General features: G+C 44.4%; 1 protein-coding gene across 1 annotated transcript in view; it reads left to right on the top strand.

Annotated features, from left to right (window-relative positions):
- Positions 1 to 669: 669 nt before the first annotated feature.
- The window catches only part of rnf123 (ring finger protein 123), a 41,605-nt gene continuing 16,054 nt past the window's right edge, over positions 670 to 26,220 (top strand). Inside the window, exons 1-25 of the mRNA XM_020612174.1 lie at positions 670 to 871; positions 1,821 to 1,929; positions 3,110 to 3,194; positions 4,953 to 5,032; positions 5,437 to 5,534; positions 6,599 to 6,653; positions 7,502 to 7,587; positions 8,369 to 8,455; positions 8,547 to 8,614; positions 8,699 to 8,824; positions 9,510 to 9,624; positions 9,893 to 9,997; positions 10,876 to 11,001; positions 12,442 to 12,534; positions 13,785 to 13,858; positions 14,032 to 14,149; positions 15,318 to 15,417; positions 15,650 to 15,711; positions 17,053 to 17,124; positions 17,475 to 17,595; positions 18,666 to 18,767; positions 24,314 to 24,414; positions 24,648 to 24,840; positions 24,950 to 25,095; positions 25,650 to 25,733. Of these exons, the coding sequence (XP_020467830.1) occupies positions 1,848 to 1,929; positions 3,110 to 3,194; positions 4,953 to 5,032; positions 5,437 to 5,534; positions 6,599 to 6,653; positions 7,502 to 7,587; positions 8,369 to 8,455; positions 8,547 to 8,614; positions 8,699 to 8,824; positions 9,510 to 9,624; positions 9,893 to 9,997; positions 10,876 to 11,001; positions 12,442 to 12,534; positions 13,785 to 13,858; positions 14,032 to 14,149; positions 15,318 to 15,417; positions 15,650 to 15,711; positions 17,053 to 17,124; positions 17,475 to 17,595; positions 18,666 to 18,767; positions 24,314 to 24,414; positions 24,648 to 24,840; positions 24,950 to 25,095; positions 25,650 to 25,733 (2,379 nt within the window). The 5' untranslated portion in view covers positions 670 to 871; positions 1,821 to 1,847. The remainder of the gene's footprint in view (positions 872 to 1,820; positions 1,930 to 3,109; positions 3,195 to 4,952; positions 5,033 to 5,436; positions 5,535 to 6,598; positions 6,654 to 7,501; positions 7,588 to 8,368; positions 8,456 to 8,546; positions 8,615 to 8,698; positions 8,825 to 9,509; positions 9,625 to 9,892; positions 9,998 to 10,875; positions 11,002 to 12,441; positions 12,535 to 13,784; positions 13,859 to 14,031; positions 14,150 to 15,317; positions 15,418 to 15,649; positions 15,712 to 17,052; positions 17,125 to 17,474; positions 17,596 to 18,665; positions 18,768 to 24,313; positions 24,415 to 24,647; positions 24,841 to 24,949; positions 25,096 to 25,649; positions 25,734 to 26,220) is intronic.

A 26,220-nucleotide genomic window follows, 5' to 3' on the forward strand; every position in this document is an offset into this window, starting at 1 on the left:
TACCATCAGCTCCACCTTTACCAGCTGCAGCATTAAAGTGATGGACACAGTAATTAGTCACTATGATCCAGTATCAGAGACATTACTGGGACACGAGCCGTTCTGCTGGACAAGTACTGGTACTGATGGTACTTCAGTAGACATGGATGCTAATACTTTAGTGCTTTTATTTCAATAACATTTTCAATGCAGGACTTTTATTTGTGACAGTATTTTTATACTGTGGCGTTACTCCACTTACTTAAGTCAAGGACCTGAGTACTTCTCCCCTATCTGGTTACTAAGAACAGTGGCTCTGCCCTGGACACTGCCACTAAAGGCCGGTGGCGGCAGGACTCTGCTCTCACTGTAAGGCCACAAATAGACTAGGCTTCAGGTTTCGCATATTTGAGCTGATAACACTCTCTGATGTCTACTATGCAAGTCCAGGTTTATCAAGCCAATGCGTTTTCAGCTAGAAGTGGTCTAATGTGAGATCGTTTGCAGGGCGAAAAGTGTCTTGTTTTCACAAATAGAATAAGCCGCTCACAAAAAGGTGGAGCTGTGTTTTATGCTGCTTTTAACTATATATCTATTGCTTTTCAGATATATTATGCATGATAAAAGACGGAGAATCAGGCCCTAAAATTTGTTTCCATTAACTTTACGCTCCGATACATTTTGTTTTCGCGTTTTGCCTCTGAGTCTCATTTGTCCCAGCTGCCGATCCGTAGCGAACCAGTCGTTGACAGTCGCTGTTTCTGTTGTGGTACAAATTAGCTTTTGATTGTCGACGGCAACCTGCACAGCGCATTCTGTCTTCGTCAGCCTGAATATTACAACGATTCAAGGGTTTCAGCAGTAGAGAGGCTCGGTTCAGCTGCAGGAAGCGGTATGTGTCAGCTCGTGGCTAGCTGCTAACGTTAGCTGCTGCTTAGCTGGTGAGAACATTGTTGTCAGTGCGCCGTTAGCTGCAGGGCTAACACGGAGGTGTCAGGGAACAGACCCGAGTTATAAACTGATCCTGATGGTACTGGTCCTGATCACATACTGGGAGTTTAATTCAGCTCACCTCTACCCAGATAAAGTTTACTTTGTAATCACAGCTGTTCTGTGGTGGGTACAGTGACTAACCGTAGTGAGCTAGCATTGTAACAGCTGTGTTTAGTTAATGTACTACGAATACCTGAGGGGTTTTTAAATTAATGTATCAGCAGTAAAAGTATACAAGTATTATGAACTTCAGGCAGTTAAAGCATGCAGCTTCATGTACTTAAAGTACACGGTTTAGCCAGTGGTTCCAAAACCAGGGGTTGCGTCCTCACAAAGTGTCACCAGACAAGTGTGAGGGTGATTTAAGTTGGTTAACTATGTAGCTTGGTTACGTATTGATTGGGGAAGATGGTTGAGATGTAGGGGACAGAAGAAACGAGTTTGGGTTTAGGTTGGAGGCGGCGGTGCAGTGTGTGTTGTGGACACGCAGCAGCCTGATGTGGATGAGTTTGTGTTCTGGCTGTGACCTCAGGTCTCAGAAACACCCGGGACTCTGAAAAACAACGAAAAAAACCATGTCAGTCACTTTTTACTTTTCTCTTGTGGACTACTAGAACATGTGCTCACTTGTAAAACCATATTTATCTCTACTACTAAATGATTAATAATATTTCAAGGTGAATAAATGTGTTTTTTGGAGCAGTTCACGAGAAGCGGGCGCCCCAGACTGAAGCACTGTCCTACAGGGGAGAACGGCCCTTAGGTCTGGAGAGCGCTATAAACCACAGGCTATGGTTTGTAGAGCCATATAGGAATGAATCATTCATAATAACTGTGTTGTGCTGCAGCAGTCCAGGTGACTCCAGGCAGACAGTATGAGCTCCAAAGGAGGAGGCACTGCTCTGAACCGCCACAACTACCGACTGTCCTCAGACACAGACAAACCCAGAGCTACAGGTATGACCCCATCATTCAGTACCATTAACCTTTATTATCAGCTTTCACATTGAAATAGATTTTGCATTCAAATATACAAGTTACAGCTAGGGGTGTATTGGCACCCAAAAATCACGTTTCAGTACATATCTCTGTTTTAAAGTCAGTCATTTTTGGTACAGTGAGGGAAACAAATACAGCGTCATTTTTTAAATAAAATTTGAAATGAAACCCATAAAAATAAAAGTTAAGTGAGCAGCGATAGTCATGTTTATGTGGTGCTGTTTCAGATGAATTAGCAAGTGTGACATGCTGCCTAAAACATACCCAATCACCACTGAACAAACAGGTTAAGTGGTGGACCGGAGCACCGTAAACAAAAATAAGGAGTCTTATCCCTGTGTCTGTCGTTGTATTTCACAGGGAAGCTGAAGAGTTCCCTAACAGCAGGCCTTAATGATGAGGGAGGGTCTTTTAGCTTGGGCAATGACGTTCACTAGCCAGAGGCTTGGCTAAGCAAAGTATACTGTGCTCTGATCCGTCACTTAATGTTTGTTTGGGAACGGGGATTTGAAAAAATGTTCTGCACACAAAACAGAACCTAAAGTCCTGTACCGAAACAGTTCGGTACAAATACGTGTACTTTAACGCACCTAGTTTACAACACCTGTGACATACATAACACGACAATTACACAAAACAGATACTTGTTATACCAAATATATGTAACACAACATGTCCTCTCAATTCAGAGCTCGCGTAGCACCATGCTGGTTAAGCAACAGCACAGAATGTTACATCTGTACTGTGGGACGTGAAATCGCCTGTCAGGGGACAGACCTCGGTGTTCTTCACTTAAGACATGCGAGGAGTCTGAAGAAATATGGTCAGCAAGTCTGAGCATGCTGAAAGCATAGGGCTGGGGATTTTCTGTTGTTATTCCCCCCAACCCCGTCCAGAGACCGACAGCACCAGTGAATGTGGTGTCCTCATCGTAATGTGTGTGAGTCCAGACCCTGGTCTAGCATACAGTGCCGTAGACCTCCACTGTTGTCCATCAGCTATTAAACCCCCCCCCCAGTGAGCCACACCACTGTACTGGGGGGCAGGTTTCTTCCTCAGGAAATGTGAGAGCCATTGTATGTGCTGTTTGTCTGGACAGTTGATGGTTCGAGCTGATAACTGGGTCTGTTCCCCTCAGGTATCGTGAATGAGAAGCTGCTGAGTGACTACCTGCATCATGTGTTTCCTTCAACCAAACAGGGACCTGCAGTGGCCTCTCTCAGGTTGGTTATCTCCTGTTCTCTCTCAGCTGCAGCGTCTCATGTTCTTATTATCGCTCAGTCTATCAACCTCTTGTTTCATTTCTCAGTGTGTAGCACACCAGAAATGTATTTGAAAACTGTTTTTTTCTTTATAAATTTCTCAGAGTCCGAGGTGACATTTTCAAATTGTTTGTTGATATCACCAGACCTCAGAGAGATTTAAGGTAAACCCTACAGGGCACAGGTGTCCCCAGTTTCTCACAGGGACATAAACCTGCCTGCAGTGACTGTCAGAGCTCCACCAGACTCCCTGCCTCCCCAGTGGAGAAAAGTAAAATGTGACAGCAGCTTCTGACGGCTGTTGGCTCTGGCTCTGTCCATGCTTCTTGGAGCAGTGGTCAGTGTCGCCTGTGAACCCGCCCCTAAGTGTCACACATTCTATAGTCACAGGTCACAGTCACAGGTCACAGACACACCTGTCTGCTACTCGTCGCTCCTTTGTTCCACTGTTGTATCTATACGCATGCTGGGAGCGAGGCTTCAAGCAGAATGTGAGGGTGTCCTTGCTCCTTAACACCTGCTCATTTTGCAGTTGCACTCTTTGCGCTCACTTTTGAGAAAAGTCAGTTGCATATGAAAACAAATTTGTTGGCAAAATGTGACTGAGCACTCACAGTTTGAAGCCCGGAGGGGTTTGTGGTATTTTGTCAAACCGCATTTACATCAGTGAGGCGAAATACCAGAAAGAGCTCTCACTATATCATAGTACAGATGAACGACAGCACAAACTGCAGCCTCCAAGACACACAGGGAGTTGTATGTGTGTGTGTGCTGTACCCTGAGTTGGACTAGTGTTTTTGGCCCCTGTAGGCAGCTTCATCTTACCCTGCACACCTCTAAACATAGACACACAGACCCTTCAGTGAAGCCTGTGTTTATTTCTGCCCTGCAGATGAGCAGCAGGGCGTCTGTGACATGTTGGGAGGGTTAGGAGGGAACTCGGGTTGAGTTTCACGTGATGACGAGGTCTGAAAGCGCCGTGGGCCACACAACACACTTCAGGTTTAAAAAGAAGTCCTGCTCCTCTTCTGGTGCACAGGAAACCTGCCAGTGGACCAGAGCAACAGGGACTCGGAGGATATTTGTTATCCTAACATCAAACAGTCAGCGTGAGACATGAGGGGTTGAGTGTGATGCAGTGCTTCTCGACTGGTGGCTCTCAGGCCAGCAGTGGACTGCACGTGCATTCAGAGGGTCACGGGGGACTTTGTAAACAAGATGACAACGATTAAACAGCAAATTACAACGACAACAAAACAAATTAGCACAACAATAGAACAAAAGGACAATAAAACAAAAAGACAAATAAAAGCTCAAACAACAACAATAACAACCATTAGTTGATTGTTTGATTGGATGAAAGTTTTTCAGTGACTGTTATGTTAATTGATAAGTCGGTGTTTAAGTACAATGTCAACCAGACTGTGCTTCAAGCGTCTCCAGTGTGAAGCCTTTCCTTTGTCATATATGCCAGTGTTAATTGATTGAGGAAATAATCAGCATTATTGATTGTCAAGACTGTCACTTGACTAGTTGACAGTTGGAGTTGTAAACGATGTTGCAGTGCTTTTACAGTTTTTGTGCCTGTGCCGACGACAGCCGTGGGTGAACGCCATGAAGAAATTTGGCACAACATCCACTTGGACTCAGGGATGAACTGATGAACTCTGGTTTTTCTGCTCCTACTCACACACACACGTATCTGTTGTTTTGGTGCAGGAAGCCTCTTGGTTTCCAGGATCTTGGTGCTCATCTGGAGAGACTGCTGTCAGAAGGAGAACCCAGCGAGGACAGCAGAGGTAAACATGGTGTGCCACAGAGTCTGTTTCCTTCTTCTGTCCAAATAGAGCTTCTGTCTGGTGCAGGTGTTGCTGCCAGTTTGTAGGCTCTTCACAGACTGCAGCTACACCAATCTGCCACAGTGGAAACACACCAGATGTTTTTATTTTCTGTTGCTGTGGAACATTTTGGTCTTCATGAATCTTCCTGCAGGCTTTCAGCTTTTCAGTTTGCTCACCTGTTGCACAGAACGACCTCTGGTTGCTCGCCATATTGTGCATTTTGTATGATCACAATCAGTACAGGTTATTCATGTCAACTACTACATCAGCATTTGATGAAATGTTTCATCACTTAGATGGATTGTGATCAGCTTTGAGTAGTACTATTACTAAACGGAGCTTGAATCTCTCTGTATGTGCAGATCAGCTTGTTGAAGGGCGTCTGGGCCCTCAGCCCGTCGTCCTGGATCACACCAGCGGCTTCGAAGGACTTCTGTTTGTGGACGATGACCTGTTAGGGGTAGGACGACCTGCTACACATTCATCATTTCAATCTGGAATCCCAGCAGTTGTGATCGGGGTCTGAAATTAACTTTTTGACTCACCGGCCAAGGCGGCTTTTAGATGACAAAGTCCACCAGCCAAATGTATTTTTAACGGGCCAAAATAGTAAATGGCTGAAAAAAAAAAGCATCATGTACACATTAGCTTCAGGATTTCATTGAGATAATAAGGTGTTATGTTGAATACAAATGTACGGAGCCTGAGCAAAACTATTTTATTGTATCAATCAGCAATTATTCATTTTTTAAAATCAAATTTAAAAGCCACAATACAACTCAGACTCTGCGCTATTAAGTGTAAACCCACTGGATGCTTCATCGTTTCAACCAGCCTGAAGCTTCTCCTGAGTCCTGAGACTCCTCACACTCCACCGCAGTCACCCGCTTCTTCGCATGTCCATGAAGTCTGGTCTCCCGTCTGTCAGAGCGGCAAATGCATGCGCCCGTGTTCTGCAGGGACTTGCCACTACTCTGCCTCTTAATGGCTGTGGTGTTGGTCAGATGACTGGTTCAGCAAAATTGGACAATAATTGTCACAGTAAAAAACACAAACGTCTTGGATGTGTTGCTGAGACGTGTGTGTAACTGATACGCTTCTATTTTCATCAGTCCAGCTGACTACACTGTCCATTTTACAGTGCACATATCAATTGTGCTTTACGTGTGTACCCACGGACTAAAGCACATTTTTAGACTTTACTCAGAAAGCCAATCAGGGCAGAGTAGGGGCGGGTTTTCACAGAAGACTGTGTGTGCGTCTCGACCTCTGACAGACAGGATCAAGGCACCCGTAATAGAGACTGAGGATCAGCTGTTGTTTTGTTACATAACTATTTCGCTACAAACATTTACCCGCCCTTGTGGCAGGACGTTTTCTGAGATTTACTGCATTTGGCACCTGGTGGGTGTTAATTTCAAACCCTGCTTGTGATGTTGTACAGCAGTTTATTAAAGCTTTTGTAGACCGTGCAGTAACAGATGTCCCCTCTCCTGTCTGTGATTTGAACTTCTCTGATTTCAGGTCATCGGCCACAGTAACTTCAGCTCCATTAGAGCCACCACATGTGTTTATAAAGGTAAACAGTCTGAGACAAGCTGAGGACCTCTGATCTGTGTCGCCCACTTTGTTTCACTAGAGCGTACAAACACTCACTCAAAAAATAATAATTAAAATAACATGTGCCAGTAATGGTACCAGCATTCGGTGGTTTTTGTCTTTCTCCAGCGACTTTAGCATTCTGTGTCATGATGGGCTTGGAGAAGATGGAGCGGAGCTGTTGTAAGACCACACTGGTCTATGATGCAGACTACTGTCTCATGTTGTGGAGTAGCTCAGCTAATATCACACAGAATAAACACCGACTAGTTCAGCGGTGCACATACTGGTGTTTAGGATGAAAATAAAGCCACAAATAGGATAGTTCCTTGGTGTTATGCTGATGTTCGGTGGCTCCAGATGGCTGCGACAGAGGTCTGTTAAGCTGCAGACACTGTGTGTATTTAGTAATCTTCTGGGTTGTTTTTACTCGCGCTACACATTTTAACTGGCCTTTGTGCACAAACAGAAGCTGTGATGTTTATTCTCATACCGTACACATGAGCTGACAGTTCAGTTTTATATCACAGCTCAGTCTGTTCCTCAGAATACACTTCAAACACAGCATGTCAAATACTGCTGCGGCCATATGAAATAGTCTGACTGTATTGTACATTAGACCCAGTAGTGTTACACAACATCCAGAACAAGCCTGGTGAAAGCTGATCTCAGGCCTGTCCTGTTGGAAACTCTGCTGAAAACCACAGATACCACCAGTTAAAATGTGGGAATGAATCTAAACCAGTCAGCTTAGTGGAATTTCCTCTTAAAACCACTTCAGTCTTAATGTTTAGAGGTTTTCTTATTGTACTCTGTTTCTGTCTGCAGGGAAATGGGCGTATGAGGTGCTGATCTCCTCCCAGGGTCTGATGCAGATCGGGTGGTGTACTCTCAACTGTCGCTTCAACCAGGAGGTGCTTGTGCACACGCACACAGACGAACAGCAGTTACATCTACTGCAACTACAACATTAGTCTCAGGTGTTAGAACAAACTTTAGTGAATATCCTCTCATAGTTCAATCTTGTTGCACATATCGAGCGTTGTCACAGTAAAATACTGACTACGTCATCATCTTGTCCGCTGCGTGTGTGCTTACAGACACGCTGTTTGTGTGTTGGTGGGCGCCCCTCCCTCCCTGTCACCGAGACAGAGCAGAGAATCATCTCACAGTCGGCTTTACTTTAGTCGGCGTCCCTTATCTTACAGTGTCTCAGCTCAACCGGAGTGAGGTTAATGTAATGCTAACCTTAAGTGGTATCAGCATGTAGTGTCAGACAACTTTTACGAGTGGCAAGTACAGTACTAGGGGGTGGTATCAAACCCGATACCTGTACTGCTATAGGTGCATCCCTAAAGAATTATCAGTGAAACAGAGTCTGAGTGCGCATCACATCTATGTTTCTAATCTATGATGTCATTCTACTGTCTCTCTGCTCCGTACACACATCTACTTCCTGTCTGTCAGACCTGAGAGAGACACCCCTCCTCCGTTGTTCTTCTTGAACTTTCTTCCATTTTTTTCCACTAAAGGTTTTTTGAGAGTGTTTCTTGATCTGACTTCAGGGTCTAAAGACAGAGGGTGTCGTATGTTGCACAGATCGTATGAATAAAATCTGACTACTTGACTGTAACTCTTTGTGTGTGTGTGGCCTGCTCAGGAGGGTGTCTTTGTGTGTGTGTGTGGCCTGCTCAGGAGGGTGTGGGTGACACTCCTGACTCTTACGCGTACGATGGAAACCGAGTGAGAAAGTGGAATGTGACTACCACTAACTATGGAAAGGTGAACAGTGACACAGATTTCCATAAATGTCTTGTTGTGATTGTGCAGCTTTAACAAGAACACTGATTTTAACTCTGCCCTTCCTCCTCAGTCATGGGCTGCTGGAGACATCGTCAGCTGTCTGATAGACCTGGATGAGGGAGCCATCACCTTCTGTCTGTGAGTAACTCAGCTCTGCTGCAGAGCTCTGATGGTAATCTGCTGCAGCTGCTCTACTGAGTGTGTGTGTGTTCACATCCTCAGGAACGGCCAGTCTCTGGGCACAGCCTTCACTAACATTAAGATGGGTCCAGGCATAGCTTACTTCCCTGCCATCAGCCTCTCTTTTAAGGAGTCAGTGGCTTTCAACTTTGGCAGCAGACCCCTCAGATATCCTTTTAAAGAAAGCTTGATGATTACCTCTGTTTGTGTCAGGAAACATGAGGCCCGTCTGTTTTCAACAAACAGCTCCACAGGCTGAGAGCAGCTGTCCCTTTGTATGGAGTCTGAGGAAAGGGGGAGTCACTGATCTTTGCCCTGTTTACACTGCTCCACTAGCTCCAGGAAGAAACATGTCACTCAGTGCAGTGGCGTGGCTCACTGGGGTGTTTTAGTGCCTGTGTGGGATTTGTGGAAAATAACAAGAACAGAGAAAATCACTGGCTGCATCCTTTTAACAACCGGGGCAACCGACGGTTCCCTGATGTTGAAACTATACCTCTTTGTGGTACTTTGGTGGAGCTTGGTTCAAGTGAGGCAACACAGAATGGCCTGTTGGTGTTTTGGTGAAATGAAATGTCTCTGTCTCTGGAAAAAAGTCACTCTGCTGGTAAATGGGTGATTTTTATCAACAGGAGCAGAATAAACACTTGCAGCCAGTGCACATCAGTGACAGAATAATGTTGAAGATGTGAGTAAACTGTTTTCAGGAAACGCTCCGGAGCCACTACAGATCCAGAAACACTGTCTTTGAAACAGGACATGTAGCTGTGTGTAACGTGAAGCAGATACACAGTGGAGTCTGACATTTCTTGTTTGATAAGCAGTGTTTGACTTTAACCTGAGTGTGGTTCACGTATCCAGTGGAGGGCTACCTGCCCCTCCAGGACCCCCCCACCACCGACCTGATGAAGGCTCACAAACTGCTGGGCTACATCAAGAACGTCCTTTCTACAGTCATCGACGCCCAGGTAGGAGCAGGCGTGTGTGCCATAAGAAGCACTCAGATGTACTGCTTGCTTCATGCACACACTTAAACCTACTATGTAATAGGCAGTTTCAGACTCACCCCTTGTTTGTTGTTTGCAGAGAATATCAGGCAGCCTGTTTGTCAGTTTGTCCTAATATTTGTAATCAGCACTTTCTCTGTCTCTTTTCAAATATAATTCTATAAGTTTGAGACACGCCTTTGTCTGCATCTGCTGTGTGTTTGAGGCCGTCTTTGTGTCGATGCTGCAGGAGGAGCGGCTGCTGGAGAAAGACTGTGCAGTGTGGAGGCTTCAAGGAGAACCCACAGTGCTCATCACTCTGGCTCACATCTTCAACCACTTCGCTCCACTCATGGTGAAACAACTGCTTTTATTCCTGTAATTGATGCTTGACTGTGGCCACAGATGTGTAGTGACTAACTGTGCATGATCCTTTCACTGACTGATTTACTGGGGGTTGTGGACACAACACATTAATCTCATGCAATGAAGAACGATGTGTACTGCTCTGGGCAGGTACACACAGTAGGTAGGGAAACGGCAATAAATCTGAATCTGTTCTGAGATCTATCTGGGCCAAATGTCAAAAACACTGTGAAGAATCAGGAACACTGCAGAAGCCAAGATAATGACATCAGTGGTCTTGTTTTTGTTGGACCAGCAGTTCAAAGATATTCAGCTTCCACATGTATAAAACGCACAGAAGCAGCAAATAATCACATCAGAGGCAGTGAGCCGTCTTGACTAATCGCATCAGCTGTGGTAGGAGGAGTGTTGCACCATAATGTTGTTTGTGCAGAGAAATGACCATCCCCTGTCAGACAGGTCACGCAGAAACACAAACCACTCAGAAGGACGAAGACAGAAGGGCCAGCACTTGTGTTCAAGCCACATCCCAGTACACAAGCTTGTGTTTATGTGAGGATGCTGCTGATGTCTTTGTGCTACTGGGCAGACTGTGGGTCTCATTTTGACCTGAATGTGCAGTTCTATGTAGTGTAGGGTCACTTTAGTTTGGCTCCATCTGCTGGGGTGTTAAAAAGACCCTGGTGCATCCTGAAAGCACTGACACGTTCAGCCCAGAGTCCCTGGATGTTTTGGTGAAGCAGACATGTGAGATGCAGCAGGGGCACCGAGCTTCACATTTCAGATGTTTCAGTTTCCTTAACCCAGCCTGACTGATGGGTGTGTGACAGGGTTGTGACAGGGTTGTTCCTGTGTGTGTGCTTTCAGTGCAAAGTTTACCTGGTGGAAGATGTGCTGATGAACTTCTTATTGGGGATTCTGGAGGGAGGAGGGTCAGTCGATGAACATCCGCTCATACAACAACTTCTGGATCTCTTCTGGCTACTGATGGAGGTAAACACACACACTGGCCTTTTATACACACAATGAGGGTTGCAGCGGTACACCGGTTTCACGGTATGCTATGGTAGGAAAACCAACGGTTATCATACCATGCACATTTGCTTATTACCAGTATTGAAGAAAAAGCACAATGCATGTGCACCTTTCTTCCCAAAGTGCCTGTCAGACTCTGCAACGGGCGCCACACGCACACCTGCAGCAGACAAATGGCAAAGAGGATGAGGCTGGTATCAACAAACTCATCCAGCAAAAAAAGAAATTTAAATCAGCAGTGCAGGATTAGTTTGGATATCTCAGAAACAATACATTTGAGAACACCCTCTCTCCGTGCAGGTCGAAGTGCGTGTCCTGTTTAACACTTGAACCCGAACAATAGAATGGGCTATCGAAATACTTTTCCACATTGTGTGTTTGTTCACTAATCTCTGACTTACAAAAGGGCTTGCACTGATCTGACCCAAACACACACAGACTTTCCAGACTCACATAAATGAGTGTGCAAGTGAAGGTACAGACACTCTGGTGCACCTACAATAAATTAACAACTATTTTGATAATTGTTGAGAGCATTGTGACAACACTTCTCACTGTTGTCAGACATTTTACAAACCGGTCAGTCGATTTAATGGAGAAATGGATTTAATCAGTAGCTGCACTTGGATCCAAACTAGTTCAGCATAGCTGCAGCTCAACCAGCCGCAGCCGTCGTGCTTTACATCAGTGCATGAGCGACAGGCTGGTAATGTGATGATGTAATAGTATAAAAGTACAGGATACATTTTTCTGCATTGAGTAGCCTGCTCCTACTTCTAATGCTTTAAGTACATTTTGTTAATACTTATTTTAACTTTATTTGTAACAGAAGGCCACTTTTACAGTGCGACAGTAGTACTTTTAAGTAAATGAATACTTCCTCTACTACTGGTGCTAACGTGCAAATTAACATGCTTTAGTTATGTGACATGTTATAGTTATATGATGTTTTTAATCATCTTTATTGTTCTGTTTATTCTTTAGGGTCAGTCTAGTGCTACGGTCCAGCTCAGTCCATAGAACATGGCCCTTGTTCCATCCTTCTCAGGGTTGTTGTAGCTGATAATAATAGTCATTATGTAATACTGTGAAAGCGGGATGTTTTCTGAGATGGTTATCATACCTTGAAAATCTCATACCGTTGCAACCCTTGACCTGATTCATCAAAATTATTCAAAGGGGTCAAAATTCTGTGACATGGTAATTGTACATGAGTTCATATCAATTCATATAAAAATTCCTTCATTCCTAATGATCAATGATTTAGTCAGTGTCTCTTGTTTTACAACTGACAATGGCCAAAATAGGAACAACTATACCACCGTGATGCTTCGAATCACGTCGGTGTCCGAGTGTCGTTGCCTCTTCACTTCTGTCAGTGTCTGTCTGTCTTTGTAGGACCACGAAGTGAACGAGTGTCTGAAGCAGCTCATGATGTCCTTGCTGAGGGCTTATCGCTTCTCTCCCATCATCCCCGACCTGGGCTTCCAGGTAGGACTGAGATCCAGGATCTGATCTCTGGGGCCCGTAACACTTAAACACTACACAGACCAGCCACAGGACAGTTATGATCCTGGACCTGTGCCCTACACACCGTGACACATGACAGGAAAGTCCTGAATAACGGAGCGGTCTGCTCCAGGGTGACAGTGCTTTAGTTTTTAGTTGCTTGGTATTTTTCCTCTTTGTTTGTGGTAAAAGAATAATAGAAGTTCTGGATTCTACCCTACTAATTACAATAATTCAATACAGTCACTCGTTGTCGTACAAAAAAGGGCAATGCGTATCATACACAAGGCTGAATATTTTGAACACACAAATCCACTTTTTCTCAAATCAGTTATTAAAAATACAGGACCTTGTTAAAATCAACACGGCACAACTTGTATTTAAAGCATTTCACAACCTATTACCTGCTAACATACAAAAGTTATTCACGCAGCGAGAGCAGTTGTATAGTTTGAGGGGCTATGGGAACTTTTCAATACCAATGGTCAGAACCACTAGGAGGAGTTTGTGTGTGTCTGTATGTGGGGTTAAACTATGGAATAGTTTGGGGCTTGAACACAAACAATTTAAAGCATTTTATAAACAGAAGGTGTTGTCACAGTACACGGACGACGGGGCTTAATCATCTGATGATGTCCAGTATTTATAGGCTGTCTTATTTTACCTGGTAGGTGTCCTGATTACCGTTGTCACCTGTGGTAATATATGGTGTGTATCTAAGTTATATTGTTTGTTTTTTTTCTTTTTCTTTTCATATATACATGTGTATATGTGGAAGTCAATGTTAATAATTAAGGAAACAGCCACTATGTTCTCCTGTTTTCATTGTAACAGACCAGGGTGGGTTTAAATAAGTCTGACTTGTTCCCACTCCGTTTTGAGCAATTGATTGATTTATGTTGTTAATGTAAGGGACTATACCTTGTTTGGATTGATTGCTTTTATTGCTATTTATTGTTATATGTCACTATTGCTGGAAGTAAATAAATAAAATGAAATATACTTAAAAACATCCTTTGAAAGTAAACCAAATGTTTATTCTAATGTATTAAATATAGATTTTTGAGAAACAATTATGTAAAATCCAGATGTCAGTGTTCAGCGCGTTCTCTCCCTGCATAGCACATTTGGTCTGAACAGCCTGGATTCAGACTGCGTTAGTTTACATCCTAAATGAATTTGATCTTGTCTACATCTACATACGGATTACTGTTTGTTCCTGTGTGTTTCAGATCCACTATCTACGTCTGACCACAGCCATCCTGCGTCATGAGAAGTCCAGGAAGTACCTGCTCAGCAATGTCCTATATCCTTATGTTTTGTTGTGTTACTTTAGTCTTAGTCCTAGTGACTGAAGGAGGTGGAACAGTGGCTCCGTTGTATCATATGGTTCATAAACAGACCCGGCTGGAAACTTGAAGCAGTGAGTGTGTAAGCATACAGTCCTGTTCAGTAGTCCTTCCCTTAACAGAAGTTTACGTTTGATGTTCTGCGTTCAGTCGTGTTTTTTTACATAAAGACTCCTCTGAGAGTGAAGGAGGCGGGGCTAGAGGAGCTCATCCCGACCACCTGGTGGCCAACACACTTTGACAAGGAGGTAAAGCTAACTCACCAGGGCATCATTTATAACTGCTGTGCACGCACAAACACAGTGTTTCCCACAGAAAGGCTGGGACTAACCAGTACTTGAAACTAGAAGCATTTTGGAGATGGCAGAAACCTTCAGCTCAGGCGGTGTCATAGTGAACTGAAGCCAGACTTCCTCTCAGCTGCATACAGTACAGCCATGTACTGTAGTCAACATGTGTTGAGTGTTGAGCTGTGTCGTCTTGTACAGACCCACCAGGTCACAGGCATCATATGCTCTGCAGCAGAGCCTTTTACTGGTTATACTGGATTGCTGTGTTTAATGCCGGGACTGTGTTTGTTGCAGTAACAGCTGCTGCACCACCAGACTCTCGAAGGGTGTTTTGTTTGTACACAGCTTTACTTCTCCACAGGAATGGCATGTCTATTAATATTCATGAGGGTTCTGCATTTACCGTTAAGGTTAATCATAGCAGTGTTGTGGGTGGAATATGCACCAAAGTGCACACATCTTCAAACTGATGCTGGGGAAGGATGCTTATGTGTAGGGGGGGGTACAGATTTACAGATCTAATCAAGATACTTTCTGGATTTTGTTCACACACAAAGTCCTGATTTGGATCAGTTTTATAAATGAGGCATCTGGTCCCTCTCATTTGCTTTATTTCCAGTCTGCTCATATTCTCAGGTGACCCCAGCATTGATCAGATGTTTATCAGTTCTCTCAGAGCAGGAAGTGGGCCCCTGTTGGTCAAACATACTGTACCTCAAGGAGTAAAGTGGAGTTATCAGCTGGGTTAACTTGTGAAATGCTTCCTGTTTGTGCTGATATTTATGTGAGAGGCAGTGGAGTCCTGACCTGCAATGGCTGCAGGAGATGGAGTTGAGGCTGACACGTGAGCACACATTCACTGATCACTACCAGAGTCAAATTCCTCATGTGTCTGACACACGTGGCCAGTAAAGCAGATTCTGATTCACTATGGGCTTAAGAACAGACGCTGTTTAGCACAGATGTAGTGACTTGTTGCTGCCCCTTGTGCCAGATAGTATGAGAGAGTTGGCGAACATGTGGGTTTGATTCTGTCACAGCATTATTTAGGGTGGCGTCTGGTGTCGGTGAGATTCCTGTACATAAACGGTCTGAAACTTCAGGGATGTTTTGGTTTGTCTTACAGGGTAAAGATGAACGGGAGCCCAAAGATGAAAGTGCAGATGAACGACTGAGGCGCCGAGCCTACGAGAGGGGCTGTCAGAGGCTCAAAAAGAGGATCGAAGGTCAGACGCCATCTAGTTTTACTTTCTGCGTGACTAACATGCATCCATGCTCACCTGTTTATCTGTGTCCTTACATAACAGACCTTAGGAGTCTTCAAATGTAAATTGCTATAGGTGAGGGTGAAATGTTATCATGTTTCATATTTTGTGCCACAAGTGTCTGAAGCCTGACAATGAATGTAATGGTCATGTGTGAGGCGTTACACTGACTGAGCTCTGGTTCTCCTGGCAGTGGTAGAAGAGTTGCAGGTGCAGATCCTGAGGTTGCTGCTCAATAACAAAGACAAAACAACGGTATGTACACCTGACAGTGTATATGTCTTTATCTTTTAACAGTGATTAAAAATGGCTGATGGGTCCTGGGAATTTTCACCAGAATTGCGGTTTGTTTTTGTTTTTTTTTGTTGTTTGCCTTGAGGACACTCTTAAAAACAATCTGTTTTGTTTCCCAGGAGAAATATGTTTGGGAACCTGCGATTTTTTTTTTTAATCCTGTGTGCTGAAGGCGGTGTACAGGAGGAAGTCGCACGTTCTCTGGACCTCATGACTACCACCTGGCTATGTTCCAACTGGGCCGTTATTATAGAAGCACAGCTGGACAACATGAACCAGCTCCGTGGTTCAACATCTGATGATGTGACGCTCTCATGCCGACAATAGCAGTCCCACTCTAATCAATAAAACCATGAACTGTGTTTACACTCTAACTAAAACACACTTCAGACTGTTTCACAGGAGACAGGTTAAACACAGAGATAAGTAGCAGTTTGAAACTCGTACTTTATTTCTGTAGCAGTTTGAAACTCGTACTTTATTTCTGTAGCAGCTTGAAACTCGTACTTTATTTCTGTAGCAGTTTGAAACTCGTACTTTATTTCTTTAGCAGTTTGAAACTCGTACTTTATTTCTGTGGCACGTCTTCAGGCATATTCTATTTTTTTTTCCTGATTCAAGGGTTTTTATATCTTTTTAGAGTGTTTCTTACTGGATTCGAGGCTCTTAGGACAGAGTCGTAGGCTGTACAGATTGCAAAGCCCCTTGAGGCACATTTGTGTTGTGTGTTATTGGGCTGCATAAGTAACATTTGACTGGACGTGACTATAAATATAAGCTAGGTCTTATTTCCTAATTCTCCTTAATGTCAGACATCTCAGTTGAAATATTTGTGGGTGACAACAGAAACAGGTCCAGGACTTGATCGTTGTATTTTTATTAGTAAATGTTGTCATCAAAGCAAACACTAAGCTGGCGGCCACTTGCAGTGTTGGTTCAGTGGTGGAGCTCAAGTGGTGTCAGGACACATAAGAGCCTGCACTGTGCCTTGATGTTGTCCGTGTCTGGTTGGCTTCTGTCCCTTTAAAGGTGAAGAACCTGAACCAGCGGCTTCAGTTCAGCTCATGCACTAACTGTCCAAACTACGGCCACAGAGTTAAATAAAAGAATCTCATGCGTTTCTTCCTATGATCTGAGCTGCAGTGTGGATCATTTCATCTGTCGGAGCTGCTGATGTTTAGTTAGTGCTCGTCAGAGTCTAGCAGCACTGAAGACGGGCTCTCATCTCCTCTTCGTTACTGTGTGTGTACTGCCTGGGGGATGGAGCTGTGATTGATCAGCTTCTCACTCCATCTCTTTCAGGGCGAAGCCTCTCGCTACATTTTCCTCAATAAGTTCAGGAAGTTCCTCCAAGAAAATGCCAGCAACAGAGGGGTAAGAACACATGTTGGTGCCACCTTGGACTTAACCAGTCTGCAGTGGTGGAGTGTGACTGTGTACATATGTGAGGTACTCATATATGCAGAACAGAAGCACTATACATATATATAACACATTTGAATGTCCTTGCATGGCAGTCTCGGGCTTTTAGATTTAGATTCATACGCAGGATGTTTGACGTCTTCCTGCTTTTGTGTTTGGTTTAAGACAAACATATTTTTACATAAAATATTTGTTCTAGGGCAGCATTTCCTTCACTGTATATACGTGTGTGTGTGTGTGTGGTGTGCACAAAAGTGTGTTAACATGTTTCTACCTGTATATAAAATGGTGTGTTTAAACAGCACCCTACGGCCCTGTGTCCTCCTGAGTACATGGTGTGTTTCCTCCATCGCCTCATCATGGCTGTGAGAGCGTGCTGGGATGAAGACAACAGAAAGAGCCCCAGCAGCATCAGCAGTGAAGGTATGACATGGGGTAGTACTTGGGTTCTTCATGTAGTGCAGTGAAGGTACTACCATCTTGGTAGGCACTTGGCGAAGGTACTACCATCTTGGTAGGCACTTGGCGAAGGTACTACCATCTTGGTAGGCACTTGGCGAAGGTACTACCATCTTGGTAGGCACTTGGCGAAGGTACTACCATCTTGGTAGGCACTTGGCGAAGGTACTACCATCTTGGTAGGCACTTGGCGAAGGTACTACCATCTTGGTAGGCACTTGGCGAAGGTACTACCATCTTGGTAGGCACTTGGCGAAGGTACTACCATCTTGGTAGGCACTTGGCGAAGGTACTACCATCTTGGTAGGCACTTGGCGAAGGTACTACCATCTTGGTAGGCACTTGGCGAAGGTACTACCATCTTGGTAGGCACTTGGCGAAGGTACTACCATCTTGGTAGGCACTTGGCGAAGGTACTACCATCTTGGTAGGCACTTGGCGAAGGTACTACCATCTTGGTAGGCACTTGGCGAAGGTACTACCATCTTGGTAGGCACTTGGCGAAGGTACTACCATCCATACTACTATCTTGTCCCTGACGTCCTTTGACAGCTCTTTGGTCTTGCCCATGGTGTTGAGGTTTGAATGGAAGATGGAGATCGTTGGACAGGTGTTAGGAGCACCTTTTTAAATTGACAGGACTAATCTGTGCACCACATGAGCACGTGCCCAGTCTGTGGGAGCCAGAATTATTGTTGGTTGGTGGGGGATCAAATACTTATTTTACTCACTGAAGTGCAACTCAATTTATAACATTTTTATTGTGCATTTTTGGTTTTTTTTGTTGATATTCTCTCTCTGCCCTTTAGAATAAACCTATAATAAAATTATAGACCCTTCATCTCTTTGTAAGTGGGCAAACCTACAAAATCAGCAGGGGATCAAATGATTCTTCCCCACTGTATATCTGCTCTGTCATCCCCCCAGTTGTTCTGCGCTTTTCTTGTCACTCGTTTGTCATTTTGTCCTTGTTTTCCCCAAAATGTCCTGCATCAACATGTCACATTGTCCCCTGCTGTCTCTTCTGTCTGCAGACGCCTACGTCCCTCCCCAGCTCTTCTACAATGGGAAGGTGGACTACTTTGACCTGCAGAGACTGGGGGGACTCCTCTCCCATTTGAAGAAAACACTCAGAGGTTGGTGCACCTTTATTCAGAGTCGTTTACATAGGGTCTTATTTGTCTGTTACCTGGTTGAAACCATTTTCACCACCAAATTAAGACAGGTATTCAAATTTTTATTACATTTTCCAACATTGTTAACATGAACTTGAGTCAGACATAATCAAACTGGGAACAAATCAGTCCTGGTCATCTACTTCTGGCGCCGACAGCGATGGCGAAGATCATTGGTGTGAACCTGCCCTCCATGGAGGACCTGTACACCTCACTTAACCAATGACAGTATGACTGGACAATAACCCTCAGTGCAATACCCGTATATATACATTGTACAGATTATACAGAGTCATAGAGGTCTCTAGTTTTAAGTACTCTATCTTTATCCCTTATCCCTATTTATCTCATGTCAATGAACATTCCTTTGTTGTCTGCATTGTTTACTGTCTGTTTATACAGCTTACTCTGCATTGTTTGCACTGTTTGTTGATGTTAATACTGCTATTTTGTTATATTACACAACCTTCTGCTGGTTTATGTTTGCACATTGAGAGCTGATGTACCTGAGTAAAATTCCTCGTGTGTCCATCACACCTGGCCAATAAAACTGATTCTGATTCTGTTAATAGGGATTTGTCCAGTTTTGACTGGCTGGTGATTGGCACGTCTCTGCATCATCTTGTAAAGTGAGATCTAGAACTGCTGTTTTGACTAATAACCAAAGATTTCACTGTTTCTGTTATGATAAGACGGAAGACGTTAGGTTGCATTTTGCAGATCTGAAGTTTCCCTCACACCCTCAGACCTGGTGTGTCCACAGCAGTGTGAACAGACCAAACCATGTGTCCTCAGACCAAATCTGGGCCACCTGTGTATGTGCTCCTAGATCCCATTCCTCTCTGACCTCTGATAGCTCTCGCACAGTCAGAACGGTCAGATCAGAATCCATGTGGCTGTTTTAACGTCTCCTCCTCTGCACCTACACCCTGTCGTCATCATTCGGTGTCGGCCCCTCACGGACCGTTAACAGTAAACATGATGGAGAGCGATGACAGTGACGGGGTCAGTGGAGAGAGACCAGGACGTTTCACATGTGTTTAACAGGTCCCACATAATCATCAACTACATGATGAGTTATAGCTTTAAAAGAGGCTGTATACATCTTGGTACGTAGAGTTGCTACTGATCCAACCATGCCTGCGGTTGTTTCTGGTGGTGTCTCTGAACTCCACTAGAGGGAGCAATTGCTTTGTGCTTGTTACAAACACAAATGTACACACACAGGTGTGTACTGAGACACTGAATGATTTGACATGTTGATAAAACGTAATGTTGTGCTTTATTTTATTGTGATAAGTTCCATTCTCTACATGTTTTTTTTTAAAGTACAATTAGTTAATCAATCAATATGTGCAAATATCAGTTTAGACTTGCGTCATTCTGTACAGTCGGATTTAGTTTGGTTACTTTTCTGCACTGTGAAACCAGATCTTTTCTGAAGCAGACGTTATTACAGATGATTAATGTATTTTAATGTGTTTCATGGGTGCGAGACAGTTGGGGCAGTCATGTAAATATTGAACTGAGAAAAACACAAACTGGCTAATTGTGTTGTCATGTCCAAGTGAAGCGTAGTGTTTTCCTGTTGTTGTCAGCAGGTGTGGTAGACAGGTGTGTAACATGGATTGATAGTTCCTTAGCAGACTCACTGTACACACAAGCTGCTGCTCATTCACTGCCAAGGAATCAGTTTCCAGCAGATCATTCAATTCAGCTTTTCCTCAGAGCAGCTTCAGTTTTATTTAGCGCAGCGCTGAGGGAGGCTGATGTTTCAAACATCACTCGACTGAAGACGACAGAAAAGTCACCTTTCTTTCAGCTGCCTTTGGTTTGAGAAACAAGGTATCAAACAGTAAATGGAAATGCACATTTTAATATTCTAATCACCACTGGGGATGAGGGCACCTGTTTCTGACACAATGGAAGCTGCAAAGCAAAAACAAACCAGTGGTGTAAAGAAACGGGGCCTGACTCAGGGACCAAAACTGACTGGGTGAACACAGCTGTGATTGTCTAAAATGTCTCCAGATGTTCTCTGACTGTTCAGCTGCCATCATCCAGATGGGAGAAGACAGGAGCTGATAAACCCATCCTGGTCGCCCTCAGTTACCACTTTATGCTTTCAGTCTGTCTTTGCCCTGAGTTTTGCTTCTCAGGCTACATGAAGCTGTTTTGGGGGGTGTATGTGCAGCTGGCAGGAGATGAGCATTTAATCTCTGCTGTGTTTTCATTTACAGTCACACTGAGAAGCAGCTCAGCATTCACACACTAAATAGAAACATGGCAGTGAAGGGCAGGGCTCCTTACAGTGAGGCCACAGGTACACTGTGAGTCTTAGTGAGGCTGGACTATTAATAATACAGCCACCTAAACTGTGTTGCTGGTGTCTTTAAATAAAGACACCAAAATGCACGATGACCGGTTCCATAAATAAGGTACTCTTGACTGATATAGCGTGATCATGTGACACACAGGATGTCATTCATGTACGGTCAGGGATTCAGTTGTGCTGATTTGCTCTGACTTCTTTCTTTACAAATCCAAACTGTGTTTTCTAACCTGCAGCTGTTGAGCCATTGTCGTGAGGTCAGGTCATCACTGTGTTACTCTCCTGCCTCTCCTCCTAACAGAGTTCAAATCATTTATTCTTCATAATAAGAAGCAGCCCCTTTGTTCGTCACCGCCTGCGGCTGTTCAGAGCACAGCTCCAAGTTTGTGTTCAGCAGAGTTTAGGATTTGGTTGAATAGACCGTCTCACGGAGAACAGTCCTCCTGGCTACCTGGTTACTGTTTCAGCCATTGTCCACCATAAAACATTCCCCTCTCCTACTTTAATGACTCGTTTGTCTTTGCATCCAGAGACTTGAGCTCAGTGTGGGTTGTTATCATTCACCTCACTCAAAATCAGAATCAGTTTTATTGGCCAGGGGTGACGGACACACTGGGAATTTGACTCTGGTACATCAGCTCTCCCTGTGCGAACAGACTAACAGAGTTCAAATCATTTATTCTTCATAATAAGAAGCAGCCCCTTTGTTCGTCACCGCCTGCGGCTGTTCAGAGCACAGCTCCAAGTTTGTGTTCAGCAGAGTTTAGGATTTGGTTGAATAGACCGTCTCACGGAGAACAGTCCTCCTGGCTACCTGGTTACTGTTTCAGCCATTGTCCACCATAAAACATTCCCCTCTCCTACTTTAATGACTCGTTTGTCTTTGCATCCAGAGACTTGAGCTCAGTGTGGGTTGTTATCATTCACCTCACTCAAAATCAGAATCAGTTTTATTGGCCAGGTGTGACGGACACACTGGGAATTTGACTCAGGTACATCAGCTCTCAATGTGCAAACAGTAAATCAGCATAAGGCTGTGTAATATAACAAAATAGCAGTATTAACATCAACAACAGTGCAAACAATGCAGAAAACGCAGTATAAACAGACAGTAACAATGCAGACAACAAAGGAATGTTCATTGAAATGAGATAAATAGGGATAAAAGCAGAGTAGTTAAGAACTAGAGACCTCTATGACTCTATAATCTGTACAATGTATATTTACAGGTGTTGCACTGAGGGTTATTGTCCAGTCATACTGTCATAGGTTAAGTGTTCATCAGAGCGAAGGCCTGGGGGAAGAAACTGTCCCTGTGCCTGGTTGTCTTAGTGCACAGTGACCTGTAACGTGGATGTGAGGGGTCAGCAGTGATCCTCTCTGCCCTCCTTTTGACCTGTGAGGTGTACAAATGATAGACTTGCTGCTGCATTTTGTTGCTACTTTAGAAAAGTCTGTGTCCTAATTCAGAAGTAAAGACACACAATAAGCCTCATGTCGTGGGGACTGTCTTTCTCTCAAGTCACACTCACTGAGCAGTAATACTCACTGCCCCGTGACTCAGTGTCGCCGCTCTTATCTGCTGTCTCCAAGTAACTAGCTCGGCTCGGCCCTCTGTGGCAGCTCAGTGTGTGCAGGGCTTCGACACAGTGTGTAGTCTGACTGGCATGTCTGTGTAGCAGCAGGTGAGTGAAGGCTTGTCTCTGCTTGTGGACGTGACTCGAGACGTCTGCATCTTAAGCTGACCACAAAGACCTGAGACAGAACATACATGATAATGTATGAAAGTAACGTCTGCCACAGGTACTTGGTGTTTTTCTTTAGCTTGCGGTCTCCTTCTCAGCAGTACACACAGTATTTACACTGATGGCCATAGCAAACTGTTCATCAGTTACTAAACCAAGCCATAATTCACTTTGTAAACAGTTTGTTTTATCCCTGCCTGTGTTTGCTGAGACCTGGGTGTGTCCTCTCCTCCTCCTCCTCCTCCTCCATGTCTCATTTCTCTTTCGTCCCCCTTTACTCTGCAGACTTTCTGCCCTTGCTCATTGTGTTTTTCCTCCTTTGCCATCAGTATTTGTGTCCACGTAGCTTCTCTCTACTTGCATTTAGTCAGTGCCTGGTTAACATTAAACTGTAAATCACCAGGCTGTTCATCTCCTGCTCTTGTGATGCTGTGGCATCTGTTGTTAACAGCCTTATGTAATGACAATGTAATTGAATGCCAGACCGTCTTCGGGTTTTCCAATTGGCAGGAAGCGCACATGAGAGGCAGGAAATAAACAGGCCAGGGTTGGTGTGTTAGTTGGTCAGTTGTTACACTTCACACTGTTTGTTGACAGTTACATAGAAAACCTGATTCTTTCTAAGCAAACTACATGTCAGCAGCCGTATCATAAGTAAAGTATTTTCATACCCTAGGCTCATCTCATGAGCATGGGCTGGGGAACCACAAGTTATCTTCTTGATCCAGTAATCAAGAATAAACCAGTGAGGACAGGTCAAGCAATACAAGTGAAAATGACCATGGAACCACATGTAAACATGATGCACAGGAGGTCAAAGGCATTCATGTAACAGGAACATGGCAAAAGGCGACACGATGGCCACAGGATGGCCACTGTGTGTAGCATCCAGTGTTTTCATAAGAGGGGGGGAAGAAATGTTGCCCAGAACATGAAAAGATCAGGAGAGCTGAGGTCTGAAACAGGACGGCAGAGAGAAGAGGTTTGGCAGCTGTGTTCTGTGCTGTAAATGAGCAGCTAGTTTGTTTTCTGCTGAGTTCTGAGCCTTGATCACACTCACATACAGTTTTACCAAAGCACCTACATTCATTTGCAACACACTGAGATCCTTGTTACAGAAAGGAAGAAGTGGAAGAGAAATTAATTAAATCTTTGGCACATCTTCAATGAGACTTCTTCTCAGCAGCCTGCTTTGATGCAGTCAAGGCTGTTGGCTGCACACCAGGGCCGAGCATGTTAGAGACTGAAGCCTGGATATGTTCAGAGTGACAGCACCCATCTGTTTCTTCCTCCATGCTTTGCCCTTTGGGGCACTGTCATGCATTGGTGGTTCCTATTAAATCCCATGCTCGCTCTCCTTCTCTTCACAGCTGTATGTGCCAGGAAGTGAAACCACTGAACAGCTGTTGTAATAATCTCTTTGTTTCCAGACGACTTGGCCAGTAAAGCCAACATCATCATCGACCCTGCAGAGATCCAGGCCACATCTATGGATGACCTGGACGAGGACGAGGAGAGCGGAGCTGCGCAGGTTCCTCTTTCTTTTGTCACGTGCACGTTTGTGTGTATACAGTATGTACAGTAAACAGATTGGTGACACATTTTTGCAGCTAAACAATGTAATAAGATGCCAGACAAAATGTGAAGATGTGGTGAGAATCTCTTGGATTGTGAGATCTGATGAGAGAAAATGTGATGAACTCTTTACTCACGTTGAGATTTTCCTTCCTGATATTTGATGTTAAATCATCTTTTGAACACCAGAGACCTTTTGGTGCAGCAGCGATGGGTGGAGCTCTGGCAAGGCCTAGCTGGCTGAGTTCTCCCACTTTGGGTCGGGCCAACCGGTTTCTAAGCACAGCCGCCGTCAGCCTCATGACCCCCAGACGCCCCCTCATTCAGCCAGAGAAGGTGAAGGTCCGCACCCTCGCTGTGGAGCAGAGGACTGAGGACGACAGTGAGTGTTTCACGATGCAGCACAGATCAGAGGATCAGCTGTAGCCAGACTGTTCTACACCTGCCAGGTCTTACTTTCCTGTTCTGTCTCTCGTCTGTTCAACCTGAAGTTGAGGGAAGCCACGGGAGCGATGGCCTGCTGCTGGGGCGACCGCAGGAGGAGCCTGATCAGCCGATCACAGAGAAGTCCCTGTTGGAGATAGTTGATGGCATCGTGATGATGTACAACCTGAGCGTCCATCAGCAGCTGGGGAAGGTCAGTTCATCTCCACACAAGTGTCTCTACCTCTTGTATTCTGTCAAGGATCTGAGAGCCAGCAGTGACGACCAGCCCCTGTGTCTGCACTTTGAAAGAGCTTACAACAGCAAAGGTGAGTCCCTGGTGGTTCGACAGTTTCTACAGCAGGAACTCTCCCAGAAGACCAAGAACCTCGTGAAGAACCAGAGAGACCAGGGACTGGTTCACAGACTACTGGGGAGAGGTTTCTTGGGCTTACAACTGCAGCTTATGTCCCACATCACTCACAAAACAAGGAAATCATCTTGTTGTTCTGTTTTGGGTTTTTCTTTGGATATACTAAAGCAACATGCAGATGAGGTAGTCGACCTCTGTGGTCTGTGCTGCTGGGTTCACGGTGTGTATTGTATGAAGCTTCGCCTACTGTCATGGCTACAACCTTGTTTCCTATCAGATCTGCTTTGTTGGCCAAGCAAACCTGGACAGTAGGCAGGTACTGATCAGAGATGTGTTTAGAGCCTGTATGAAAGCCCTGCAGCTACTGACCTGATGATTAACACTGTTCCCTGCAGATGGTGGTGGTTTCAGACGATGTCCATGAATATGCCGTGGCCCTGAAGGACACAGAGGAGAAGATCGCCCGATGCCCTGCCAGAGTAAGCTCACTCTTGTGTCCCGTTCACTTGTCAGGATTTTGCTTCTCTGAGGTTTCTGTGTCTGTGTGTGTGTGTGGGTTTGTCTTTATATACTTGTGCGAATCAACCCCTGACCGAACACCTTTCTTGTGTGGACCTTTTGGGTGGTCCACACAAGGAAAATGCTAGGATAGGCTCCTTTCATCCTAAAGAATGATCTAAGTTTCAGAAGATGTCCACATACAGAGAGTAAAGTCAGAAAAATGTGTTTCAGCTTGGGCTCTAAAAGTATCATGCTCTGATTAAATACTGCTTAAGCTGAATTCATATACCATTTTTATAATACATTTTTAATAGATGTAAATACAATCTAATTTAACCCTTGTGTTGTGTCCAGGTCAAATTGGCCCTTTTTTAGATTTTTACTAAAAGAAAACTGACAAAAGAAAAAAAAGCTGTTGACCTGAACCTACGTGGACTATACATTATATTTACATATAAATAGTCT

Source organism: Monopterus albus, unplaced genomic scaffold (assembly GCF_001952655.1).
Source record: "Monopterus albus unplaced genomic scaffold, M_albus_1.0 scaffold121.1, whole genome shotgun sequence".
Lineage (NCBI taxonomy): Eukaryota > Metazoa > Chordata > Actinopteri > Synbranchiformes > Synbranchidae > Monopterus > Monopterus albus.